The following is a 25,939-nucleotide window of genomic DNA, read 5'->3' as shown; positions in this document are numbered from 1 at the left end:
TGCTAGTTGGTACTATTTTACAGTCATTTTGAGGGGAGAGAAATTCTATGAGTTAAACTCTACCATTTTAATTTGGATATACTCAGAGGTTTGTTAACACTCTAAAGTTTAAAGTTGCAGGTCTAATTAAGAATTTTCTAACACCATGAGCACTGGACTGCCTGGCTACTTATGAAGATACCAGAGTTACAGCCAGTCTATTTTTCACACTACCTGAGCCCTAATTTTCACTGCCCTGGCTACTCTATGTTTTAAAGATCCAACATTTTCCTGATCAGCTCACATAAGTTATGAAATCAGTTAATGCTAATGATTATGTATGCATTATTTTACGTCTGTGTGACATACATTCAATATGGACACAAACATTAGACTCAGAATAAGGAAAAGACATGTACATGTGACTTTTCAGTTGTGACTGACGTGCAAAATACTGCTAAACCACACTGAAAGGAATAAAATTAATTAATACACAAGGATAGAAGGAGGAAAATCTTTTAAGAAAGGGGTATGAGAATATGTGTATAAACTGCTTGGAATTGGGGAGTTGGAATTCCAATTGGAATTGGAATGAGGAGTGAACATTCTCAACAGCTTCCTATCAAAACCATCTAGGTTCAGAAGAAGATTCTGATTTCTACTGCAGGGGAACTTATTTGACCATCATGGACAAGTTTCCTAATAAGCAGTAGTAGGAAAAACAACTCGAGGACTTAAAACGAATATGGTTTCACAAGATTTTGTGATCAGAGGGGTGTCTATTTTTATTTATAAATGAGGAAACTAAAATCTAAGAAAAGTTAATTTGCCCCATATAATAATGACATAGATATTTCAATTAATTATCATCTATGACATCAAAATTCTAAGTTCCCTAATATTTTCTACTTTTGAAGTGCTCTTCCCAAGACAGTTTCAAGTGTAGATCATATATTCTTTCCATGACTAAAAAAAGAACTTTACGCCAAAAGAGCAAAAGTAACGGGATAGTAGGTAATAAGCTGTTAAACTACTTTTCCATAGTTACTCGGTAGTAAATATTTGTAACATTTTTTGCTATTCCAACAAAATACTGTACCTGGCTATGGTACAGCTGTGTATACCTGGCTAAACCAATTATTTTCACACTTTGCTTTTTTACAGTATACTTATCACAAACAATTCCTTCTCCTCTCCACTGCCATCTGGTTTCAGAGCTATGTAGACTAAGCCAGCTCCACTATTAAGTAACAGAAACAATGTGATTCTAATCTCAATAGCATTTAACCATGGCTTTGCGCACTGGTATAAAAGATTTCATAGTAGTTATGAGATCTTAGATAAGTTATTTTCTCAGGATTTTGGTCTCCACATTTATAAATGAGACTGGATTAGACAATCTCTCCTCTATTTCCCAAAACTTTCTAAATTTGTTTATAAATTTTATAGTAATTAGCTGACTCTTACCAATTTCTAAACAAAATAAAATAAAACACAACAAAAAAAAAGACCTCTCATTCTTCAGATAGACTTCCTCATTTTGATTTACTTAGTTCCAACAAAATATCCCAATGACCTTTAAATGAAAATATTAGTTTGTCAGTATCCATAACAGGTAAAAAATTAAAGAATTTATACAGTACATTTCTGTTTCTAATCAAGTCCAAAGAATGGATTTTTTTGTTTGTTTAAAATCTTCTGCCTTGACTACAAGTACTTATGTACTATAACAAGAGGTTGACAAGTTTTATTCACAGAAAAATCATATAAAACTCTCTGATGTATCCTACAGGTATTAAGTACTAACAACTAATAACAACCAAAAGAAAGACAAGACGTATTAATATAAACTAAATGGGTTTTGAGTATGTAGATGAAACTGATGATAACTAAAAGTTTTGTGAACTGGGACTAACTTTCCAAATGGGAATATAAACAGCATACAAATCACAGTTCCTAAAATTGTATCAAGATGAATAACTGATAATTTAAGGGTAAATGTAAATTTGACATGAAAATTTTGTTGAACAAATGAATGAATTCCCAACCACAGAAGAGTGTCTAGCACATAGTAGATACTCAACAAATGTATGCTAAATGAGTTAAGACCGGTTTCTTTTTGAAAAATAAGACCTGGGTGCCTGGGTGGCTCAGTCAGTTAAGCGTCTGACTTCGGCTCAGGTCATAATCTCATGCTTCATGGGCTCAAGCCCCGCATCGGGCTCTGTGCTGACAGCTCACAGCGTGGAGCCTGCTTCGGAATCTGTGTCTCCCTCTCTCTCTGCCCCTGCCCTGCTCACACTCTGTCTCTGTCTCTCAAAAAGTGAATAACCGTGAAAAAAAAATGTACTAAGGAAAAAAGAAAAAGAAGACCAAGAAAATTTTAAACACTTAAAAAACACATTATTGGCTACTTACTGGCACAAACATTTGAAATGAGGACAGGAAAACTTATTTCAAACCAAATAAAGATATAAAGAATAGCTCTAGTCAAGAAACAATGTGAAATATTCTCCATGTCTTAATCTACAATTAATTATAGTCTGCCATAATATCTTCAGAGAGGAACAAAATGGAATTTATATAGTCTCTCAAGATTTAGTTTAAAATGTGAGTAATGAAGGGTGCCTGGGTGGCTCAGTTGGTTGAGCATCTGACTCTTGATTTTGGCTCAGGTTGTGATCTCACAGTTCATGAGACTGAGCCCCATGTTGGGCTCTACACAGAGCCTGCTTAGGATTCTCTTTTTCCCTCTCTCTCTGCCCTCTCCTGCCTTGTTCTCTCTCTCAAAATAAATAAATAAACATTAAGAAAAATAAAAAATACAATGTGAGTAATGTAGATGAGAAAACCATGTCTTCTTCATTTTCCCCTTCGTTCACTGAAAAGACACTTATTGAACACTTACAAAAGCAAGTGCTTATTCCTTCCCTTCTTTTAGGTCCAGCATATAGACTAAGCCAAAGAACAATGAGCCTAGGTTGTATAAAAGGAAAGTTTCAGTATGTCAATGTCATAACTCATTTTCCATTCAATTCCTATTGTTCCATGTATGATATATATTTATAACATCCAGATCAACTTTCTATATTTATATCTTCTACAAATAAAAAAACATTTTTATCATTTTTATGACAGTACATTAAACTGTACCTTAGTTTTTTTCTCGTGCATTGACTTGTGGATGCGTTCTCTTAGGGGTTTCATTGATGAAGTATTCACTTGTGTGGGAGATCTATGTCCAAAGAAAAGCAAAAATCTATAAACAAAAGTAGGTTTTTAACTTGCTTTTGCCCCTCCCCTACCCCAAAGCAGTAATGAAATAAAAAGACAACTAAATCTTGTTGTTTATAATACTATATAAAAGTGTCTGTATTACTATTGAAAGTTCTAAATATTAATAATTTGCTATGTTAATTAATACAGTCACTACATATTTGAATTTCTGATATATGTAAGGTACTGTGTAAGATATTATGAAGGACAGAAAGTAGATTCATTCATTGCCCTGAATTCAGGCATCCTGAAGCCTAAAGTACAGGAAATAAGATACCCACACAACGAAAATTTAAAATAAAAAAGGACAAGAGCCATAGCAGGGGAATTCAAGAGAAAAATATAGTTTAGAAATAGGACGGTCAAAGAAGGCACAATGGAGAAAGAAACACTGGAGCTTTGGAGCCAGACAAACCTGGATTCCTCAATAAATTCCTTTCTGGCTTAATAGAGCCAGAGTCATAACCTCTTTAACTCAAAAGACTGTTATATAAGAATAAAGAATAGTCTATTCTAAGAAACACTCGTTTATAACCTTACATTGACTTATATTCATACACCACATTGTCCTTAATTTTATCATTTCAATGCAGACCACTAAAAATTCACTTTACCATGAATTGGTACTCGTCTGTACAATGACAATTGTAAATACTAAGGTAGCTATAAACAATTGAAATATGTTTCGCCACATGATTGAGAAAAATACTTCTTTAAAATGGATGTAGGGATTAATTTTGTTTAAAAAAAATTCCATAAACACAAAATAACTTTCTCTACGAAAATGGTAGAATTGAATCTGAGAAAAAAATTAATCATTTATGATGTTACCGAAAAAACAAACTGTGCTGAACAGAAGTAAGGTAAAAGAACACAAAATAAAGGTTCAGTTCCTTTATACTTTTTTCATAAACCAGTGATAAATTTTCATTGCTAGGAAAATATTTGGACAATTTTGAGGTAGAATATGGAAGAATTATATCATGCCCAGATATAAAAGAATAATCACTGAAAGCTGGTGAAAAGGGTTTAAATAAATTGGAGGACAACACTGAATGACAGATCATTGCAAAGTTTCTCTTTAAAGGGAAGAGAAAAATAGAAAAGACCAAACAAGTAGGATGACTTTGTAAAGTTTCTCCACAATGTACTAAATACAATTTGAAATCGTTGTTCTAAAGTTTTACACGTTTCTATAAATGAATGCTCACTAATGAAAAATATCACCAACCTACACAATGTCTGACCTAGTTGTTGTTAAAAGTGGAGCATATCAATGTCTTGCATAGAATAGTAACACTAATTTAGTAAGTTTTTGTCTTCATAATATGAGGAAGAACCAAGAGATACCAATTCCAATTTAAGTTTGGTGTATATGCTCTCTCTGGTTCTCACGCAGAACAGCACAATACTTGGAGGAGAGACCTTAGGTTTTGGAGCAAGACACTTTTGCTACTTGCTTAACTGTGCTCTCTTAGGCAAATTACTTCATCTCTCTCTTTCTCAAGTGTCTAATTCTTCACTTGTAAAGTGGGGATATTATTGAAAGAGGTTGCTATGAGAGCTAATATAAGTGAAAGCAGTTAGCAAAGTTCTTGACATACACGACAAAGAAAATGAATATTTCCAAAGCAAAAAAACAAGCACAAAAAAAAAATAAATAAAAACAAAACCAAAAATACCTGTCATACTCTCAGAAGATACTATGTTTTTGTATACAACTTTCTCACATGCAAATGTTCAATCTCCCTTTACCTTTTGTCTTCTCTCTTCACACTTTTCTGTAGTCTCCAAGTTTCTTACCATAGCATGTATTTCCTTTTACTTAATGAGGTATTTTTTCAACATGCCCTTTATAGAGTAAACATTCACATACATATAACTTCCACAATACTTACCTAAAAAGTGTAAGAATAGAAATCCCATTATGATGAATTGTGTTTTCATCATCATATAAAAGCTCTGCTTTGTTTTTGGTAGGCAAACTGGCTGCTTCCTCATCCAAAAGAACTAGTAAAATTTTCACAGTATCTCTGCCACAGTATGCAGTACCATGGTTTATAGCATAAGATTTTGGCTAGAACAAAAAATAATATTAAGTAAATGTAATAATCACCTAAGTTGGGTCAATCAGTCATTCTTTTCCATTTCTTGTGCCACCATTCTCCTCCTCTTATAGTTTAAGTAATAAAAAAAAAATCAGCCATGGGAAATGGCTTTAAGGCATGTAATATTTCTCCCTCAAGTCATACCAAAGTCAATCTTATCACCTTCCAAAAGCACAAAAGAATATAGAAAATAGTATCATCAGGGAAGACATTGGTTCTGATCAAAATAACATCCCAGACTTGAAGTCAGAAAATTTAGTAACTATCTAGCTATGTGACCCCAGCCTCATGACTTAATCTCCTTGTGTATTTTTTCTTTTTTATACCAAAGAGAGATGGTCTGAATACCAACCCCACAGATGGCCATAAAGATCTATTCAAATGCAAAAATTAAAAATGAGTTCACATTCATTCACTCAGTAATCCATTCATAAGTACACACCAAGTCCCAAGCACAGTGTTTGAAGCTAAGGCTACAAAGGTAAAAACCGCTGCCTCAAGGAACCCATAGTCTCCTAAATAAAATAAGAAAGTAACTAACAAGTGCATTACAAAGTACTAAGGGCTATTTATTTTTTAATATTTACCTATTTTTGAAAGGGAAGGAGAGAGAGGAGAGAAAGAAGGAGAAAGAGAGATAAAGTGCATCCATGCAAGCAGGTGAAGGGCAGAGAGGGAGACAGAGAAACCCAAGCAGGCTCTGCAGCTGTCAGCACAGAACCCACCACGGGGCTCATGGGAGCTTGATCTCAGGAACCGTGAGATCATGACCTGAGGTGAAATCAAGAGTCAGATGATGTTTAACCAACTGAGCCACCCATGCACCCCCTTAAGTGCTATTTCTAACAGAAGATATACATGGCATAATAGGAGCACACAAAAGGTAGTGAACAATTTACTCAGGAATCAACGATGTCTTCATAGAGGAGGAGACACATAGGGGTAGGAGAGACCGTGGTACTTTGAAGGATGAGGTAACATGATATAACTAAAGAACAAAGTAACAGAGAGAGTTATGCAGGATGAACCTGGGAAAGCTTTGTATATCTGGCAAAGAAATTATAAGTCAGTCTGTTACAGAGTTAAAATCTTTTGCTTTATTAAGCAAGGACATTAATGATTCTATTTAGATTTTTAGAAAAATGATGGCAATGTGTAAAATATATTCTAGGGTAAGAATGTTACTAAGTCTGGAGACAGGAACACAAATTAAGAGACTGTAATAGTCCAGCTTGGAAAAGGAGAAGGTAGTAGCAGTGGAGATAAAGTAAAAAGCAGATTAGGGGCGCCTGGGTGGCTCAGGTTGGTTGAGCGTCCGACTTCGGCTCAGGTCATGATCTCGCGGTTTGTGGGTTCGAGCCCTGCGTCGGGCTCTGTGCTGACAGCTCAGAGCCTGAAGCCTGTTTCAGATTCTGTCTCTCTCCCTCTCTCTCTCTCTCTCTCTCTCTCTCTCTCTCTGCCTCTCCTCCACTCACACTCTGTCTCTCTCTCCTTCGGAAATAAATAAGCATTAAAAAAAAATTTTTTTAAGAAAAAAAGCAGATTAAAAGAGGAGAGCTAGAAAAACTTAGTGACTACACAGAATAAGGGAAAATATATGATAATATAATATTATACACAGACACATGTAAGCACAAACCCTGAAGATATCTCTAGCTGGGTTTGATACAACTTACTAGTAGCAGGTGCTTTATAACTCTGGGAAAGTTCCTTAACCTCACTGTGCTTCAGTTAAATCGCTGGTAAAATAGGGGTAGGTAAAATAGGTAAAATGCCTAACCCATACAGCATGGTGGACATTGTGCCTAAATATCAGAGTCACCCTTTCTGAGACATCTGTTGTAGCTGCACCACTTCCCTCAGCTTCCATCAACTTGGTCTTGGCCTCCTTTCTCTACTTGACTTGACCAAACTAACCTGTATAGCTGCTCTGGAATTTAAACAAACTGCTTAGCACAATAATGATTACTAATCACATTGTATGTACTTATCACAATAATAATGACTTATCACAATATACGTGCTTAACATAGATTTTTCATTAGTACCAGAGAGAGAAGTCCGCATTGTTTAACATTAACTTATTGAGAATTATTGGATAGTATTTTTCAAAGATTTCTGATTTGACTGAACACATAAAACTAAGAACCAGGTTGGATCTTTACTTGTTGTGACAGGAAATGGGAGAGACTGGTGCTCTTAATTACCCGAGTTGTGACAATTCCTGACTTAGACTAATAGTAATAACGTGGTTCTCATTTGAGCCAAGCTAGTCACAGGAAGTGTTAACACACATGAGACAACCACATGGGGCACACAAGGGGCAACAACCCAGAATCTCCCCTATCTCCCCTATGTCCCACCTTCAAGTTAATGTAAAAACATGCATTGTTACAGAAAAATAACTAAAAATGGTTCTGTGAATAAACAGATGAATAATAAAAAATAAGCAAAAGTCTTTCTTCATGCTCTGATTATTACAATCATACCTAACGAAAAAGAGCTTTTGTTGCTTGAGTAACTAAACTGCAATAAATGGATTATAACACATTCCCCAAAATTCTTTTCTAGAGCTGAAAACATGGCAGACAATTTCTCCTATAATACTAGTTTATTGTACCATACAGTGTTTGATTCCCTATGTTAAAAACAAACAAACAAACAAACAAACAAACAAGAAACAGGTAAATATTCTGGGAATATATAGTTAAAAGATTTCTAAGAAAAATTCCTAATGTTTGCAGTAGGCTGGTAAGAGAGGTAGAAAAGAACACATCATAAAGATTTTAAAAATTCTATTGAAGAAAAATAAACTGAATAGAAACCATTTCTCTTGCTGTTCCAGAGTACCTAGTACAGGGATCAGAACCAGAGAAACCTGGTTCTTATTTTATATTTGAGTAAACGGGAAAATAATGGTTTCATAAGAGTAATTATTGAAAAACATTACAAAACACCTTAATACCCATTAACAATTATAAACTTCTACTGCTACAAGGGATAGTGAAGATTATCCAATGCCTTCTTTAACAAATACACACAATTGGCCCAAAGATGTTATGATTTACTCAAGTCGAACATAATCCTATATAATCCTATTGAGAAACTTAAATTTTCAACATCTTAAACGCAGGAAACACATGCTTATGACTTAAGTAGCAATAGTAAACCATTTCTATAACAAGTAGAAGCGATAATGTTTTGTATGGAAAAATAATGAAAAATAAAAAGCTCATTACCCTTGCAGGACTGATATCAGTGGTACCAAGAATTACATCTCCTTGTTGAGAATTGATAATATTTTTAATCCTCAAATCCAAATCCTGAGCTACTTCCTCTACTGCTTTACAAAAAGGATCCCTGCTGTTCTGGCCTTTAATCAGCTGCATCTTTATCACTGAGAGTATCCGACCCCCTGCAATGCTGAAAATAGAAATAAGATCACCCTTACAATAGTATTAGAAATGACAATATGCTTATAAGCTTGAAAATATACTTCTCAGAGTGAATCAACACTTTTCAAAAAATAGGACATTGGTCTTATAAATCAAACTAACACATTTAAGAAAAGGATGAGAACCATGAGAAACAAAATTTAAAAGTTTTTCTGAAAGCAAGTCATTTCAATAAAGGTAAGTTATTTCTTCCTTGATTTGAAAGCTGAAGGGAAATATTTTAGTTATATATGATACATAATAACAGTCTCAGGTGCAGTTATACACACATAATATACTTAAAAATATGTATCTTTAAATACAAGGTAATAGAAACACTACCTCTCAATTTATACCTAGAATCTTGCATTACTTTAATCTCAAAATCCATTCACTATTATTATCCTTAAATCACAGATGAGAAAATTGAGTCTCAAAAAGGTTAAATAGCTTGTCCGACAACACAGAGTGCCTGAGCTAGGAAAGAGGTAGTGAGGACTGACCTGAAGCATGACATTACATTCTAATATGAGAATTGTTACTACGTGGAAGCAGAAATTAAGCTAGTTAATACTGATCTAAAGCAAACCAGAGACTGGACCAACTAACTATGTCCAAAAGACAAGTGTTTTAAAAAACCTGAAATCAATTACTTCTTTATACTAAGCCTGAGCCTGAATGAATTTAGGTTGCAGTTCCTGCTCTAGAAGGCTGACCTAAAAAAATGTGAGAAATATATAGGAAAAAGGAGTTTGATCTATTACAAGGAAGAAATTAGAGGTGTCCAACAATAGAAGAGGGCTCTTTTTTTAAGTCGGGAGATCTCCATTCCTAGAGCTATCCCTGGAAAGGTTGTGCAGTGCTGATTGAGAAGGTGGTATGGCCTGGCTATAAAGTCAGATTACCTGAGCACAAAATAACACCTGTCCCACCCCCTTCTACCTTGGGTATGCTGTTTAACTTTTCTGTGACTTTTTTTTTAAATGTTTATTTATTTTGAGAGAGAAAGAGAGAGTGTGTGCCCATGCACATGCAAGGGCAGAGAGAGAAAAAGAGAGAGGGAAAGAGAGAGAAACCTAAGCAGGCTCCATACTGTCAGTGCAGAGCCCAACACAGGACTTGATCCCAAGAACTGTAAGATCATGACCTGAGCTGAAATCAAGAGTTGGAAGCTTAACCCACTGAGCCACCCAGGTGCCTCAAACTTTTCTGTGACTTTTATAGTGGCATAAAGGAAATTATGAATTAAAGTTTTAATCCATGCTGTCTTATTGCCAGGTTTTATGTTTTAGGGAAAAACATAAGAAACACTGGAAACATAAGAAACATAAGAAACACTGGAAATATGATTGTTTACAATCAAATAGCTGGTCCAAAGAGAGATGGAAAGTTAGAAGAAAATTGCAGAGACACTTAATGTATGATTAGACCAGTGTCTCCCAAATTTGCCTAATTATCAGAATCATATTCAGCATTTGTTTAAAATATCAACTCCAGATCCCACCTTGTTGAATCACAAACTGCAGAAAAGAGTACTGAATAGCTGCATTGTTTTAAAAGTACCACAGGTGATTCTAACAACCACATAAGCTTGGGAAACATTTCATTTAAAAGAAAAAAAAGGAAGAAAAAGCTTCTTGAGAAAGGAAGAATGCTAATTTTTACACTACCAGTTTATGCTTGGCACACAGAAGAAATGATTGATATGACCACTATCACATGCGACAATCTAAAATTTTTTACAATAAGACAAAAGATACATATTTTGTGATTATTCATATCGTTTGCAATACAAAAGTACTTAGGAGCTTTCCACCTTCCACTTACACTATGGTGGACTAAATACCCTGGGGGAATATCTCACTGAGTTTGGCAGGAATAGGGGGAAATCTCTAAATACCACTTAATTTCTCCCCCAAAAAAGGAACAGACAAGAGCTGGAGTAGAAAGTTGGGAGCTACAAATGGGAGGCAAGCAGAATGAACGGGTTTTCCTGAAGGCAAAAATCTCTAGCAGTACTTTGATCAGGACACAAAGCCCTGGGTGGGAGAAGGCAACCAGAGAATTTCACATTGAGTCTGAACCTTCTGAGGGAGAAGGAACTAGTAAGGGTTGTATTAGATTTATTTTATGTATTTTATCTTTTTGAAGCTCTTTTTTAAAAATTGTTTTCCTATTTGGTGATGACAGAGAAAAACAATTGCTTATTGTTTACTGACCTTGTGTCCAGCAACATTGTTAAACACTACTATTAATATGAATAATTTGCCTTTAGATTTCTGGAGTTTTCTACATATACAATCATATTATCATCAAACAGAATTTTATTTCTTCCTTTTCAATTGTTACATCTATTTCTTTATCTTGCCTTACTACACTGAATTGAACATACAATATTGTGCTAAAAAGAAATGATAAGAGTAGGAACTCTTACCTTATCTTAAACCTTAAATAGAATGCTAAAACATTTTACCAGTAAGGAGGTCTGTATAGAAACCCTTTATCAGGTTAAAGCCTTTATTCTCAGTTCATTTGACACAGAGTGGGTAGCCCTGTGAGTGTGGATGTCCCAACAGACTACTCATCTTAGACAGTCCCTAGGCTTTGTCCCTGCTCCCTCAGAGTTTACCAGCATAAGAACAGACTTTCCAAATCACCAAATACTCTCAAAATAAAAGCTGGCTTCCCTTCTTGACTTCCCTCTTTGACTTTCTTCCTTCCCCTAGTTCTTGGCCAGTATTTTCATTATAAATGCCTATTCATCAACGCATTCAAAAAGTATTTAAAAGATATGTTTCCAGCATTATTAACTATTTTCAAGGGAAGTTTCAATCAGGAGACCTAACCTGCCATACACCTGTCATCAGAAGTCTGAGTAAACTCTAAGAATTCTTTTATATATACAATCATTATCTTTTTCAGTGGTTTTTCCTTGATTTTCAATCAAAAGCACAGAAAGTAATTGGATGAAATGAAGCCAAAATGAAAGCACAACACTATGTGCCTCTTCTGGCAAATAATCTAATGGAAGAGTTTTGTAAGATTCAAAAGGATAATAAACATAAAAGAGTGTTGTAATGTCAACTACAATAACAAAAAAATGCTTTTAATGATATTAGGTAAAAGTCACCTTTGCCTCCTTTTCTCGATTCCTTCCTTCTAAAGATGATATAATTCCCTGACTGAATTAAATCAGGAAAAAGTGTGTAAGATTTGTGTTTCAGATCCTTGCCAAGCTCAACATTTTGACCTTGGTAAAAAATACCTCAAACACTAGTGCTGTGACTAGTCTATTGCTTGCTATACATTCTCTATTAGAGCCCAATATTAGCTCTTCAAAAATCTGCTCAGCAACATGGTAGTATAATCCAGACTCTTGCTTCTAGAGCCTGGAATCTCTGAAGTTTTAACTCAAATGACACCAGGATATTTGTGCTAGGCAATGGGGATACAATGAATAAAATATTTCTCTTTAAGAGGTCACAATTAACCACATGAGAAAGTGAGATACTAAAGGTATAAAGGGAGTTCAAGCGGGGAGGTAAGGGAAGAAAGAGTATTTCATGAAGGCATCCCAGAAGACACATTATGAGTACTCTGGAAAAACATCAATAGAAGAATTTAGGGGTGCGTGGGTAGCTCGGTTGGTTAAGCATCCAACTTCAGCCCAGATCATGATCTCATGGTTCGTGAGTTCAAATCCCACATTGGACTCTGGATTGATGATGTGGAGCCTGTTTGGGATTCTCTCTCTCTCTCTCTCTCTCTCTCTCTCCCTGTTTGTCCCACCTCATTCACACTTTCTGTCTCTCTCTCTCTCTCTAAGATAAATAAATAAACTTTAAAAAAAAAAAAAGGAAGAATTTAGGTGAAAAAGAGGTAAACTGTAGCTACTGACTACCAACTGTATCAAATTAAAGCCCTGGGGCAGAAAGAGAAAAATAAAACTAGTGAGGGAAAACAATTAAATCACCAAGCTTGTAATAAAATATTGTGAATGAAGGAGAACAATAAGCAGTAAAACACAAATGGATGGTTATACTTTAGTGTATTTATTGAATATTCTTACTTTACTGTATGGATTGGCTTTCCTCTACTATCTCCAAGAATTATAAAGCTATTTGCTAAAACACATTTTTAAAATTTAAATATGATTAAAAGTGCTACATAAGATATATCAAAAGTGCTTCTAGAATATTTTTAAATGATAAAAAATGTAACATTAGAATTTTGGACCAGAAAATTTCCACTAGATTTAACATTCTATAAATGAATAATAGTTAGTCCAATAAGTATAACTCAAGTATACATTTAAAAGTTGTGTCATAAATTTGAAATACATATTGGAATTTGCTTCCATTAAACAAATTGGAATTTGTTTCCATTAAATATTGGAACAATAGAGAACTAATTTATGTAACCTGAAACCCCTAATTTAAGATATTTTTCAGGAAAGTATATGCATTTTACGGTGGCACCTACTGGCAAAATGTAGAAATACAACCAAATTATAGCTAAGATGGCCTGATGAAAAGTTGGCAATGGGGAGGGAAGTGTAGGAATTGATTCTTTCATTTCTTCCCTGTTTGCCATCCTCCCTTTGATTCAAAGATTACTGTGTTTCCCTACTACCTCCACCCTATTCTACTCAGTTACAAAAGTTAAGTACATTTTTATCTCTAAGTTTTAAGGTTGAGAGACAGGCTAGAGAAAGATGCAGGCAGGAGTTAGAGCATTTAGAATTTGTATATCATACTGAGGTTTCTGGAGTCTTATCCTGTACCTAATATGAATCATTGAAGAATTTTAATCATGGGAGTAACATTCGTTGTTTCAGAAAGACCACTGGCAGTAGTGAAGGCAGCAGAATGGGGCAACTCAAAATGGAGGAAAAAGAACAACTCAGAGAGAAGTGAAGAAGTTCAGGCAAGAAAGGATAAAAGTCTGAAAACAGACTTTCCATACAAAATGGAAATATAAGATAGTAGCTACAGGAATAGAGATGAGAAGAAAGAATATCAAAAACGTTAAGTAAGAAAAATTGATGGATCTTCGTGGCAGAAGGGATAGAGAAAGGAGAAAAAAGGAGTTTAAGATATGTTCCAGATTTCTGCTTAGGTAGCTTGAGAAAGAGAGGCTTCAAAAAGCTGGGGCACTTTAGAAAGAGAAAAAGGTTTGCAGGAAAGATGAAGACTTAGTTTGGGACATGTTAAGTTTTAGTTGCCTTTGAGGTCACAACCTATAGACAAAGATGTATTTTTGAAACTCAGGAAAGAGGTTTGGATCCCACTGAAATATAGATTTAGAATTTATAGATATAGAATTTATAGGAGTAGATGGAAAATAAGAGAATGAAATCTCAGAAGTATGGGGAAAAGGGTTCTAACAGAGAAAATGATCAAATTTAAGGACATTTGGAGTCCAAAAAAGACCATACCAACCTGATCACGAGTGATCTTTGGCAGAATAGCTTCAATAGAGTGGAACAGTGAATGATTGTGAGTCAGTTAAGTACAGACAAGTAAATAGATATTGAGTGTCTACTCTGTGCCAGAAACCATGTTAACTCTAAGGGATATTAGTGAAGAAAATCAACAAAACCCTCACAGAGTTTACAGTCTGGTGAGAAATACATATTAAATAATTAGAATTGGGAAATGGAATAAAGGACAACATTTTTTTTTCAAGAATCTCAGTTATAGGGGCGCCTGGGTGGCTCAGTCGGTTGAGCGTCTGACTTCGGCTCAGGTCACGATCTCGCGGTTTGTGAGTTCGAGCCCCGGTCAGGCCCTGGGCTGATGGCTCAGAGCTTGGAGCCTGCTTCCGATTCTGTGTCTCCCTCTCTCTCTGCCCCTCCCTCGTTCATGCTCTGTCTCTCTCTGTCCCCAAAATAAATAAATGTTAAAAAAAAAAAAAAAAAGAATCTCAGTTATAAAAGGAAGGAGTGGGACGTCTGGGTGGCTCAGTCAGTTAAGCATCCGACTTCGGTGCAGGTCATGATCTTGCAGTTTGTGAGTTCAAGCCCTGCATCGGGCTCTGTGGTGATAGCTAGGAGCCTGGAGCCTGTTTCAGATTCTGTTTCTCCCTCTCTCTCTCTCTGCCCCTCCCCCACTTGCGCTCTGTCTCCCTCTGTCTCAAAAATAAACATTAGAAAAAATTGATTTAAAAAAATCAAAAAAATAAAAGGAAGGAGAAGGAATTGACAAAAACAGAGAAGATCGTTTGTTGTTTTTTCTTATAATCTTTATGGACTGTGGCAAAAGTACTAGTAGAAGTTGAAATTATAAGACAAAATGAATAACCAATGAAACAATGTCCCAATAGGCTGCTCATATTATCCCCACTGTAGAAAATATCCTCCCTTCTCCCCATCTGGGCTTCATATCACACCCATTCTCCATGTCCGTCTAACTCCTTCAAGTCCATACTTTAAGATTAAGCTGAACTGTAACAGCCACCCAGGTAAGTATTCCTGACCCTTTATCCCTGCCTCCCACAAATAAGGCAATTGTCCTTTCCTCTGTACATCCTCCTATTGCATAAATAGGATATATGGTTTTAGCTTTTAATAATTCTTTACGATTATGAAATGAATATATACTTAGTATACACAAATGTCACCATAAAGAAGAAATAAAGATCGCTTAGGGCACTATTTAGACACCCACATGAATATACCCACTACTTGGACACCTACTTCTTCAGTGTCTTCACAAGAACACAGAGTGAATTACTCACTGTGACAAGACAGGATATCCACAATAACTCACTGATAAGTTAAAGAATTTAAGATGCCTCATCCTAGATGCCTCTAAAATGTACTTCTATCCTGTAGATAATTTATCCAAACCAGACATTCCTCCAAAGGGAATGCAATTATAACAAACTACAGTGGACTGAATGTACACATTTATATCTGCTCCCTCCTAAAGCTGCAGAGAAATGACAGAAATGCAAGTGTTTTAAATCCACGAAGAAAAAGAATGGAAGAGGAGACAATAGCGGATGACAGCAGAGACATACAATGAAAGGATGGAAAGATGAAAAGCAGACGGACATGTGGTAGCTGACTACTCAGAACAAAGAAAGCTAAAACATATGTAACTGCTAAAAGAGATTCCAATAAGAAGCAACTCCAGAAATTCTCAGATATTGAATTCAATACTGAAGACTATGATAAAGGGGCTGCAAATAAGGACTGGTTGACAGTCTTCATCAGAACACTTGACGCCTCAATCTCTTCTCCTATTCTGAGCAGTCAGGCCAGTGCACTTCCCTCCCCTCAGCATGGAAAGCAAGATTACTCTGAAGAAAGTAAGCCAGATGAGCTCTAGACCGCAAGGCAATGGGAACTGAAAACAGAGAGACTGAGTAAAAGTCAACAGACTGAACTGGGAGACTGAGCATCAGCTCCTATGCGACTTCAAATCCCAGAATATTACTAGACTAGCTAGACTTACAGCTTTCTGAAGGAGACTAAAGGATGCCACTGTGTAAATTCTGGGGTAAGTTCCAAAGAAAAGACCTATAGTTACCGACATTGGGAGAATCCCCAACAAAGGAACTAACTGGATGCCAGGCTATAATGAAATCCACTGTACAGAACTACTAATCAGCTTTACAGAGTCTCATTCTGAAATATGATGGAAGGGCTGTTCAGAATCACCATACATTTTAGGAATACCTCTAACATGAAAGATTGCAAAACAAACAAAAAAGAAAACATTCAACTTAGATAACAACAAAGACAATCCAGGAAGCAGATAAAAATAATCTTAAAAATATAATACTTTTAGATAAATAAAACATGATATAAGATCACATTCAATCAAATGAGAGAATACAATAAAAATATTTGTCTCCTGTTTTTCTCAGAAAGCCATGTACACCAATAAGGGGTCTACCAATTAAAAATAAAGTCATGGGGCGCCTGGGTGGCTCAATCGGTTGAGCTTAGGACTTCGTCTCAGGTCGTGATCTCGCAGTTTGTGAGTTCGCCTCATGTCGGGTTCTGCACTGACAGCTTGGAGCCTGAAGCCTACTTCGGATTCTGTGTCTCCTTCTCTCTCTGCCCCTCCCCCACTTGTGCTCTGTCTCTATCAAAAATAAATAAATGTAAAAAAAATTTTTTTAAATAAATAAAAAAAGTCATGAGATTCAGAAAACAAGGCAAAGGCAAAGAAAATTCATAAGGTAATGAAACTTCACAGTTACCACTGTGAAACAGGCCTAACAAGCAAAAGTACAAACTGAATGAAGAAGATAGTGCATTCTCCAAAAGGAATGTCTTCAAGGGCAAAACCCAGAACTTATAGATAACCTTATTATTAGGTCTAATAAGAAGAAATTGTATAGTTTTATTAGAAAGCTTGATAAAGAATCTATAATAAAATAGGAAGTCAAGCAATAGAAAAAAGTAGATAATTATTAACTGTAGAAAAAAAAACAGGGGCGCCTGGGTGGCTCAGTCGGTTGAGCGGCCGACTTCGGCTCAGGTCATGATCCCGTGGTCCATGAGTTCCAGCCCCGCGTCGGGCTCTGTGCTGACAGCTCAGAGCCTGGAACCTGTTTCAGATTCTGTGTCTCCCTCTCTCTCTCTGAACCTCCCCCGTTCATGCTCTGTCTCTCTGTCTCAAAAACAAATAAACGTTAAAAAAAAAAAATCTATACAAGAAAGGAAGAATAATCACAGCATATCACATAGCTTAGGTGTAGGCACTATTTACAGAGTCATAATAAAAAAATTCTAAAACATAACTTAAGCTGAAATTGTAGTATAACTATAGATATGAAGGATGAATGAAGTCTGTGTGTATCTGTGTGCCTAACAGAAGGGAGACGACAGAAAAGGGGGGCTGGGAGGTTGGCATAGGAAGTTAATACTGTCTAAAACTGAAAAAATCAACAAATAGCTGAATAAAAATTTCATTTAAATGAGGTAAATCTAAAAACAAAAAAACATAATTCATCTGTAGAGGACTATTTTACTGTAAGTCCATAATGCCACTTGACTTTAACAAAATATACCTATATTTGCTTTGCTAAAAATATTTTTTTAAATTATCTGTGATCTCAGAAGAAACAGCCAGCCAATATATTTGAAAGTTCAGAAGATGTCACTATTATTGACTATAAGTCATATTCAAAAAACCTCTTCCAAATTTACTTCCTTGGAATGGATATCCACAAAGAAGACAGAAGGATGTAATTCAGAATAAAATCCTAAGAAAAAAATTCTTCTTGGAATCTTACAATGAAAAGAAGTTTCATGAAATAAGATATAGTGATTAAAAGAATGGGTTCCAGGTTCAGAACTGAGTTCAGATCCCAGCTCTGCTACTTAAATAACAATGTGACTGAGTTAAATTACTTAGTCCCAGTGCTTCAGTTTCTTCCTCTCTAAACTGGGTGTGTATACAGTACCCATAATGTAAGGCTGCTGTAATGATCAAATGATAACCCCCACAAAGAGCTTAATACAATGCCTGACACATAAAAAGTGTTGAATAAATACCAGCTCTTTTTATTAGTACAATGCGAAAGCATACCAACCAAATTGACAGTGATCTACCATGATTGCTAACATATACAATACACTTCTGTTCCCCACCAAATTACTCTCAAAATTACTTATCATCCAAGATGCATATATTATAAATAGGAGTCTATCAGATACGAAGATCTTACTTCCAATATAATATAAAAATAAATTCCAGATAAACTAAAGATTTACACCCAAGAAAAGGAAAAAATAGTAGCAGGAAGTAGAATATAGATTTCATCATATCTCTATCAATTTCCTTACTCATTCCGGGCATAAGTTTCCTTTATTGCTAAATAAAAACTTTAAAGAAATGATCTATTCAGTCATGTCCAGTCCTCAAATATCTATTTATTCCAGAAAAAGACAAACAGAAATCCCTCTTCTATAGTCAAATTTAATTGAACATGCCACTTGACTTTGGCAAAAATTTTAGAATCAAAGATAGGCAGAAACTAGAGGGATAGGTCATGAGGTTATAATTTATTCATCTAGATATTTTGTTTCTTCTCCCTACTGTTTGGTTTGATCTTTGGTCATTTCAATAGCTCCTATATTCAAATCTACCTCTGATTCTATAAGTTTTAAAGCTAGATTAGTAACAAACATTTGTAATTTATGAAAAGTCGTTACCTTGGATTTGGTATTTCTCCAAGAATCTCATCTAATTTGTCAATGAAGTTAATAAAATTAGACAATCCTTTTACATGTGCCCTTAAAGGATCAGATGGTGATGGTGCATATCCTTTCCCTCCAAGCTCTAGTGTCCTAATAAATGATGTGGCCACCTATGAATTAAAACAAATGATTTAGTTATGTTTAATGATTTAGTAAGTTAAAAATAAAACTTTATGAAGCTGGGTGCATTTATATTATTTCTGGGTATAGAGGTAAAGTAAGCACTTTTTACAATTCATGCCACTTTGATTCAGAAGCAAATAATTAAAGAAACAGATGCCATGCAAAATTCATGCCAGCAGGGGTGATGGCAATGCAAGTGGAGACTGGGGAGCCAAGTTAGAAAACTAAGAGAGTAAGAATATATTCATAAGAGAATATCACTGACTATAAAATATTAGTGTAGAAATATATTCTTGTATAGATTAAACTGGAGTTGTTATATGGATCAAAGGGTTTTTAAGTATCAACTGTGTTGATTTATTCAAGGGTGGGCAATTAATTCAACTCTTCCAAGCCTTATCTTACTTTAAACACTTAGACTAAATAATCACTACGTCCTATCTAGCTTTCACATTTTAGGATTATTTCATCATGTGTAGTTCAAAAGGCCTTACCTCTAAAATGATAAAATTATGTATATGATGGCTATACTTAAGAGCATCTCCATCAAAGATGAAATGTTCTAAAGCTGTATTTTCCACAGTGTGTACTAAGACAAATTCTATGAAATTTCAGTAACTTGGAAGAAAGTTCCAAGGTTAAATAACTTAGAAAACAACAGATTAAATAACATGGTTAATTTAAGCATATTTCTTAATGGTAGGACCTCTCAGAGCTTTTGATATATAAACATCCAATAAAGGTATATACTATTTCCAAACTTTTTGCCCTTGGACACATTTATTCAAGGAGCATTTAACAGGGACTTCTTCCTTTGGACATATTTACTCAAGGAGAATTTAACAGGGCTATCACTCTATAGAACACACGTAGGAAAACACTGTTTTAGAGATATTCTCCCTTGTCAAATTTGAAGAATATGGTAATAATACCACAGATTTTCAAATACCAAGGAAGAACATATATTCACAGTTTAAAACCTGTTTTATCATAAGAAGTCTATATTACGGTACAGGTATCCACTGTTCATAACAGCCTTTTAAAACATCTTGAAAATGTAATATGTCCATACCAAAAAGATCGACATCTTTTTCTCTTGAGCAGCATGTTTCAAATCAGTGAAGGCTTCTCGTCCAAGTCCTCTATCAGGAATATTAAGAATATGAGCCAGAGCCAGGTCATTCTTTGAATTCACTAGCAGGCTTAAATATGAGTAGATAATTTTCCTTGCTAGTAACTGCACCTGTACAATAAAATATTATTTTCTTTATTGAGGTTGTTCTAAATCAATAATCTTTTCTTATATGCAGTAAAAATACTTATGACCATTCAATAACAATCTCACTCAACTCTTTGGGAAAAAAAGAGAACTACCATAAAACAAAAGTTTGAATTGGACAATTAACATATTCTTGATCGTGAAACCAACTTGCCACCAGTGAGCATCTATGAGCAAATAACAACTATCATAATTGTTGAAAATGTCTCTTAAAAAATGATATAAAAAGATAAAGTCCAAAGTCTGCATTTCTGATAAGGCTGGATCTCTTTCCCCTGCACACATTTGTCACTAAATAACAAGGAGTAATGATGCCCCCCGAAGCTTAGGGAATGAGCCAACTGGCACTATTTGGTCCTTTACCCATACAGGACTAGATATAGGCTGAAGTTAAAAGGTTAAATTTTGGAGGAAATTATTAGATATTGGTTTTGACAATACCAAATAACCAAGTAAGTATTACAATGAAGAGATAGAAGCAAATGTAAAAAAAAATAACAAGTAGTTGATATTGACATTAACTGGCCTAAAACAGAGCTATGACTGTTTAAGCACAAGATAAATAATATCTGCTATAATTTCACATGGATATTGGTTCTTTCATATATGCTGTATTTGTCTTTTATAGTCAAACAACAAACCAGAGTATTCAATGATCTTATTCTTAAAATTAGCTATTTATAGCTATTTAAGGCCTTGCAACTTCTATCTAGTATGGGGGAAGTGACAGTGTGAACTCCCACAAATAAGTATAACTTATTAGGTAAATTTTTAAAAACATAACTACATAAAGACACCGGAGGGACGCCTGGGTGGCTCAGTCGGTTAAGTGTCCAACTTCAGCTCAGGTCATGATCTCATGGTTTGTGAGTTCAAGCCCCGCGTCAGACTCTGTGCGGACAGCTCAGAGCCTGCAGCCAGCTTCAGATTCTGTCTCTCTCTCTCTCTCTCCCTCTCTCTCTCTCTCTCTCTCTCTCTCTCTCTCTCTCTGCCCTCCCCCGCTCTTGCTCTGTCTCTGTCCAGAATAAACATTAAAAAAATTTTTTTAATAAAGATAAATAAATAAAAGACACTGGAAAGGATCCAAAAAGCAGACACAAGCTGGAGGAGAACTTGATTTTAAAAGAACTGCAACAAGAAGGGTAAGAATAGCAAGCCTGTGGTTGTTCAAGGCCCTAAACTTCCTGTAGTACTGAAGTGAGTGATCATGTGAACCTCACAGATAACAAACATAAAATGGTAAGAAATTTTAAATACTATTTAAAGACACTGAGAAGTGTCCAGAGGGTAGACAGAAGCTGGAAGAATATTTAATTTTAATGGAACTGCAATAAGAAGGGTATGAATTAAGTTCGTGGATTACTGGCCCAAATTTCATGACTATGGCAGCTGCAGAAGGTAGAAGTGACTATAAAGGTGTCCTTAGAATCCAGGGCTGGGAAAGCAGCTAGAAATTTAAAGGGGAAAATCTTGGAAAAATTGAGAGCATAAAGAGTCAAAATCCCTAGTTGACTGGGAAACCACACAAGCATGGGGGAGACTCCAGGAGGCCCATCAAAAATGCAAGTCGAAATGAGAAAGAAACATATTCAAAAAATATACTCAAGAAAGACTGAGCTATGAGGAACCAGAGCTATGAGTTGGAAGGTTTGCTAAACTGAGTGCATTCCTCAACTGTGTATAGCTTAAGTGGCAGAAAGCTGAAGGTGTACAGGCTTGAAGTGTTAAATGTACACAGCCAAAGCTTATCAGAACTGGAAAATTCAGGAAAAACCCTAGGAAAAGGAATCTATGGAGAGAATAAGCTCCATACTTCCCCAAAACTGTGCCTGACTGCCAAATTTGGCAGGCAGAAGAAAGATCTACAAAAGCCAACCCAAAAAAACAGCAAAGGGAAGCCATAATAATAGATATCCAAAAAGGTGCATACTGAGGAAACAAAATATGAAGTTGAAATCCAGGCAAGTAAATTGCCTACTAGAACAAAAACTCAACTGTCCTCAGAAGAACATGATATAACCCAGAATCACTATAGAATATTATCTGTAATGTCCAGTTTTCATTCACAAATTACTAGACAGTTTAAAAAAAAGGTGGGGGGGGGGGCGCCTGGGTGGCTCAGTTGGTTAAGCATCCGACTTGGGCTCAGATCATGATCTCACGGTTTTTGAGTTCAAGTGCCCCATCGGGCTCTGTGGTGACAGCTTGGAGCCTGCAGCCTAACTTCAAATTCTGTGTCTCCCTCTCTCTCTGCTCTTCCCCTGCTCATGCTCTGTTTCTCTCTGTCTCTCAAAAATAAATAATACATTTTTAAAAATTAATTAATTAAATTAAAAAATTTAAAAAAAGAAAAAGAGAAAGTGTTACCCCTTCTTAGTATAAAAAGCAATCAATAGAAATTATCACCAAGTAGACCTAGATGTTAGATTTAGCAGACAAAACATCACGGTGTTTGCTATAAATACATTCAAAGAATTCAAATGAAATATGCTCAATGAATTTAAAAAATGTTTTCAATGAATTAACAGAAGAAATGACAACAGAAAAGTGAACACTATAAAAAAAGTAAATTCTAGAAATGAAAAGTACAATAACAAAAACAAAATTTGCCAAGTGGGCTCAATAACAACTTGGAAAAAGTGGAAGAAAGTATCAGTGAACTTACAAATATATAAATAGAAATTACCAAATCTGAAAAACAAAGGAAGAAAAAAAAAGAGAAAAGAACCAACGAACACTGTGGGATAATTTAATTAAATCAATATATAAATACTTAGAATCCCTACAGAAGAGTGAAAGAAGCAGGAAAAAAATACTTGAAATTATGGCCAAAAGCACCCCAAATTTGGTACAAAACATTAATTTATAGATGTAAGTGGCTACTCAAGTAGGAAAAAAAAAATCACTCCCATATTATAATCAAACTTTGACAGCCAAAGATGAGAAAAAAATCTCAAAAGTAACCAGGGCAAAATGACAATTACGTACTAGGGAATGATGACAAGATTAATAGACCATCAAAAAATAAGCCAAAGACACAGGAACAACATATTAAATATGTTGAGAAATTATCTTAAATATTACTATACAATTACAATAAGCAAGATAACATAGTATTTATGAATGAAACAGAACCACATCCACAAATAGACCTAACATACATATGGCCATTTGATTTTTGACATAGGTGCAAAAGAAATCATAGAGAAAGGACAGTCTTTTCAATAACTGGTGTAGAAGCAATTGATCATTCATATGCAAAACAAATGAACCCCACCTAAACCTCACACCTTTTGTATAAATTAACTCAAAGCAGATCACAGGTATAAATGTACAATATAAAACTGTAAAAGTTTTAGAATAAAACATAAAAGAAAATCTTTGTAACTTGGATTAGGCAGTTATTGGACATGACACCAAAAGCATAATCTATAATAGAAAAAAAAACTGATAAATTGGATTTCATCAAAATTAAATCAGTTTTATGGAATTCTTATCACCCTCTCAACTGCTTCCACCCCATCTTCTTGCTCTGGAATCTTGTTTGTAACTAATTCTTAAATGTTGCTCCCACACTATTTACCTGAAATCTTCTCCTTGCCTATACCCTTAGAAAAATGGACTCCACGAATTCTAAACTCAATTCCCTCTCAAAACATGAAATTCATTAAACCCTTCAGAGACTGACAACATAGCTAAAGATCCCATAATTTATCATCTGTAACTAAGAAAATACTTTCTGAATTAAATCTTTTTGTTTTTAATGTTTATTTTTGAGAGAGACAGACAGACAGACACACAGACAGACAGCATGAGTGGGGGAGGGGCAGAGAGAGAGGGAGACACAGAATCCGAAGCAGGCTCCAGGCTCTGAGCTGTCAGCACACAGCCCAACACGAGACTTGAACTCATGAACCGTGAAATCATGACCTGAGCCAAAGTCGGATCCCTACCAAACTGAGCCACCCAGATGCCCCAATACTTTCTGAATTAAAATTAAAATTTCTCCATATTCTGTTTAATCATATTTTAAATTAGGAAGCATAAAAGAAAGCTTTAAAAGGTAGGAATAAAAATTACAAATCAATAAGAAGTGTCATAGACAATTACTAAGAGAGTCTCTCAAGTTCATATACATATTAAAAGCACTTTTAAAGGTAACATGCTTTTGGATTATTTAAATATCATATGAAAAACAATTTTTGAAACATGGTAGGCAGTCAGGGTCAATTTAAAAAAACTTTATTGAGGGTGCCTGACTGGTTCAGTCAGTTAAGCATCTGACTCTTCATTTCAGCTCAGGTCATGATCTCACAGTGGGTCAGCACAGAGCCTGCTTGGGATTCTCTCTCTCCCTCTCTTTCTGCCCCTCCGCTGCTCACTCTCTTTCTCTCAAATTAAATAAATAAACTTTAAAAAATACTTTAAAAAAACTTTATTGGACAGGAAAAAATTACCTTAAATATGGACTCAAAATTTAAGCAAAATTGATTTTTTAAATAAAGTTTGAATATTAACACTATGAAACTCTTTTCTTAAATATTAAAAATATTAGACAAATGTTACCTTTGCAGGTAACATTTCCCTGATTTCCCATATAAAACAGCAATTCATGTACTCCCTTTCTTACCACCCTGTAATATTTCTGCATATCAGCCAATTATAATTCCCTGATAGACCTTAACGTTTTCTGACATTGTGTGTTTTCTTAATCTTTCTACTACTTCATGAGTTCCAGGAGAGCAAATGATATATCCTTAGGGCCTTAAAGAATAACTGGCATTATAGCAGGTAATCAGTCCATTTTGTTAATAGGTTCTCAATTAGTTTTTGTTCAATGATAAATGGAAAAAAAAAACTTAATACATGTATGTGGCCCTTTTAGATATTACAAAATGAAAACTACTGATAAAATCTTACTTGAGATCGAATAAGCACTCATGTATTTTTATTACATTGCCTTAAAAAGAAAATCACTCTAAGGTACAACTCTAAGGTAAAATCATCTTTGAGATCCATCCTAAAATTTTATAACATAAAGCACAACATGGTTTTCTGCTTATATTTCAAGTGTCCTTTTATTTTTATTTTCAGTGTAAATCATAACACTTCATGTGAATTTATAATACAAAAGTTTCCATTTTAATTTCACAGTGTAATAGTCTGTCTAAAACATATGAATCTCCTCTATCTTATCTCTTCACATTTCAAAAGACTAACACATTTGTCAAAAATTAAAGCAGAGAAAAAGTGACATTCACACTGTAATCAGAAACTGTTTTAATTTCATTCAATCTCTGTCTCACTGTGCCTCTACTGTTCAAAAATAATGAGGATATAACAATATGTATAGATTTGATCCTTATTGGGTACAAACCACATCTACAACTTGCTCTTTAAGGCTAGCAAATTCTGCCCTGCTGATCTGTGATGCTAGGCAAACATCAGGGAAAAACATTTTGGAGTCCTCACAGTTAGAGTGTTTCTTTTAACTCATGGCTACAATTGGAAATCTATCCCT

At 35.0% G+C, this 25,939-nt stretch overlaps 1 protein-coding gene across 1 annotated transcript in view; it reads right to left on the bottom strand.

The window, feature by feature from the left end:
• Positions 1–25,939, bottom strand: part of PARPBP (PARP1 binding protein) — a 64,993-nt gene that overhangs the window by 11,272 nt on the left and 27,782 nt on the right. The window contains exons 5-9 of the mRNA XM_011284179.4: positions 20,212–20,382; positions 18,972–19,126; positions 8,603–8,786; positions 5,154–5,332; positions 3,133–3,214 (exon numbers count right to left, since the gene is read on the bottom strand). Of these exons, the coding sequence (XP_011282481.3) occupies positions 3,133–3,214; positions 5,154–5,332; positions 8,603–8,786; positions 18,972–19,126; positions 20,212–20,382 (771 nt within the window). The remainder of the gene's footprint in view (positions 1–3,132; positions 3,215–5,153; positions 5,333–8,602; positions 8,787–18,971; positions 19,127–20,211; positions 20,383–25,939) is intronic.

The sequence above is a fragment of the Felis catus genome, chromosome B4 (assembly GCF_018350175.1).
Source record: "Felis catus isolate Fca126 chromosome B4, F.catus_Fca126_mat1.0, whole genome shotgun sequence".
Taxonomy (NCBI): domain Eukaryota; kingdom Metazoa; phylum Chordata; class Mammalia; order Carnivora; family Felidae; genus Felis; species Felis catus.
Note: the sequence above shows the minus strand (reverse complement) of the source record. Positions and strands in the feature narration are given on the sequence as shown.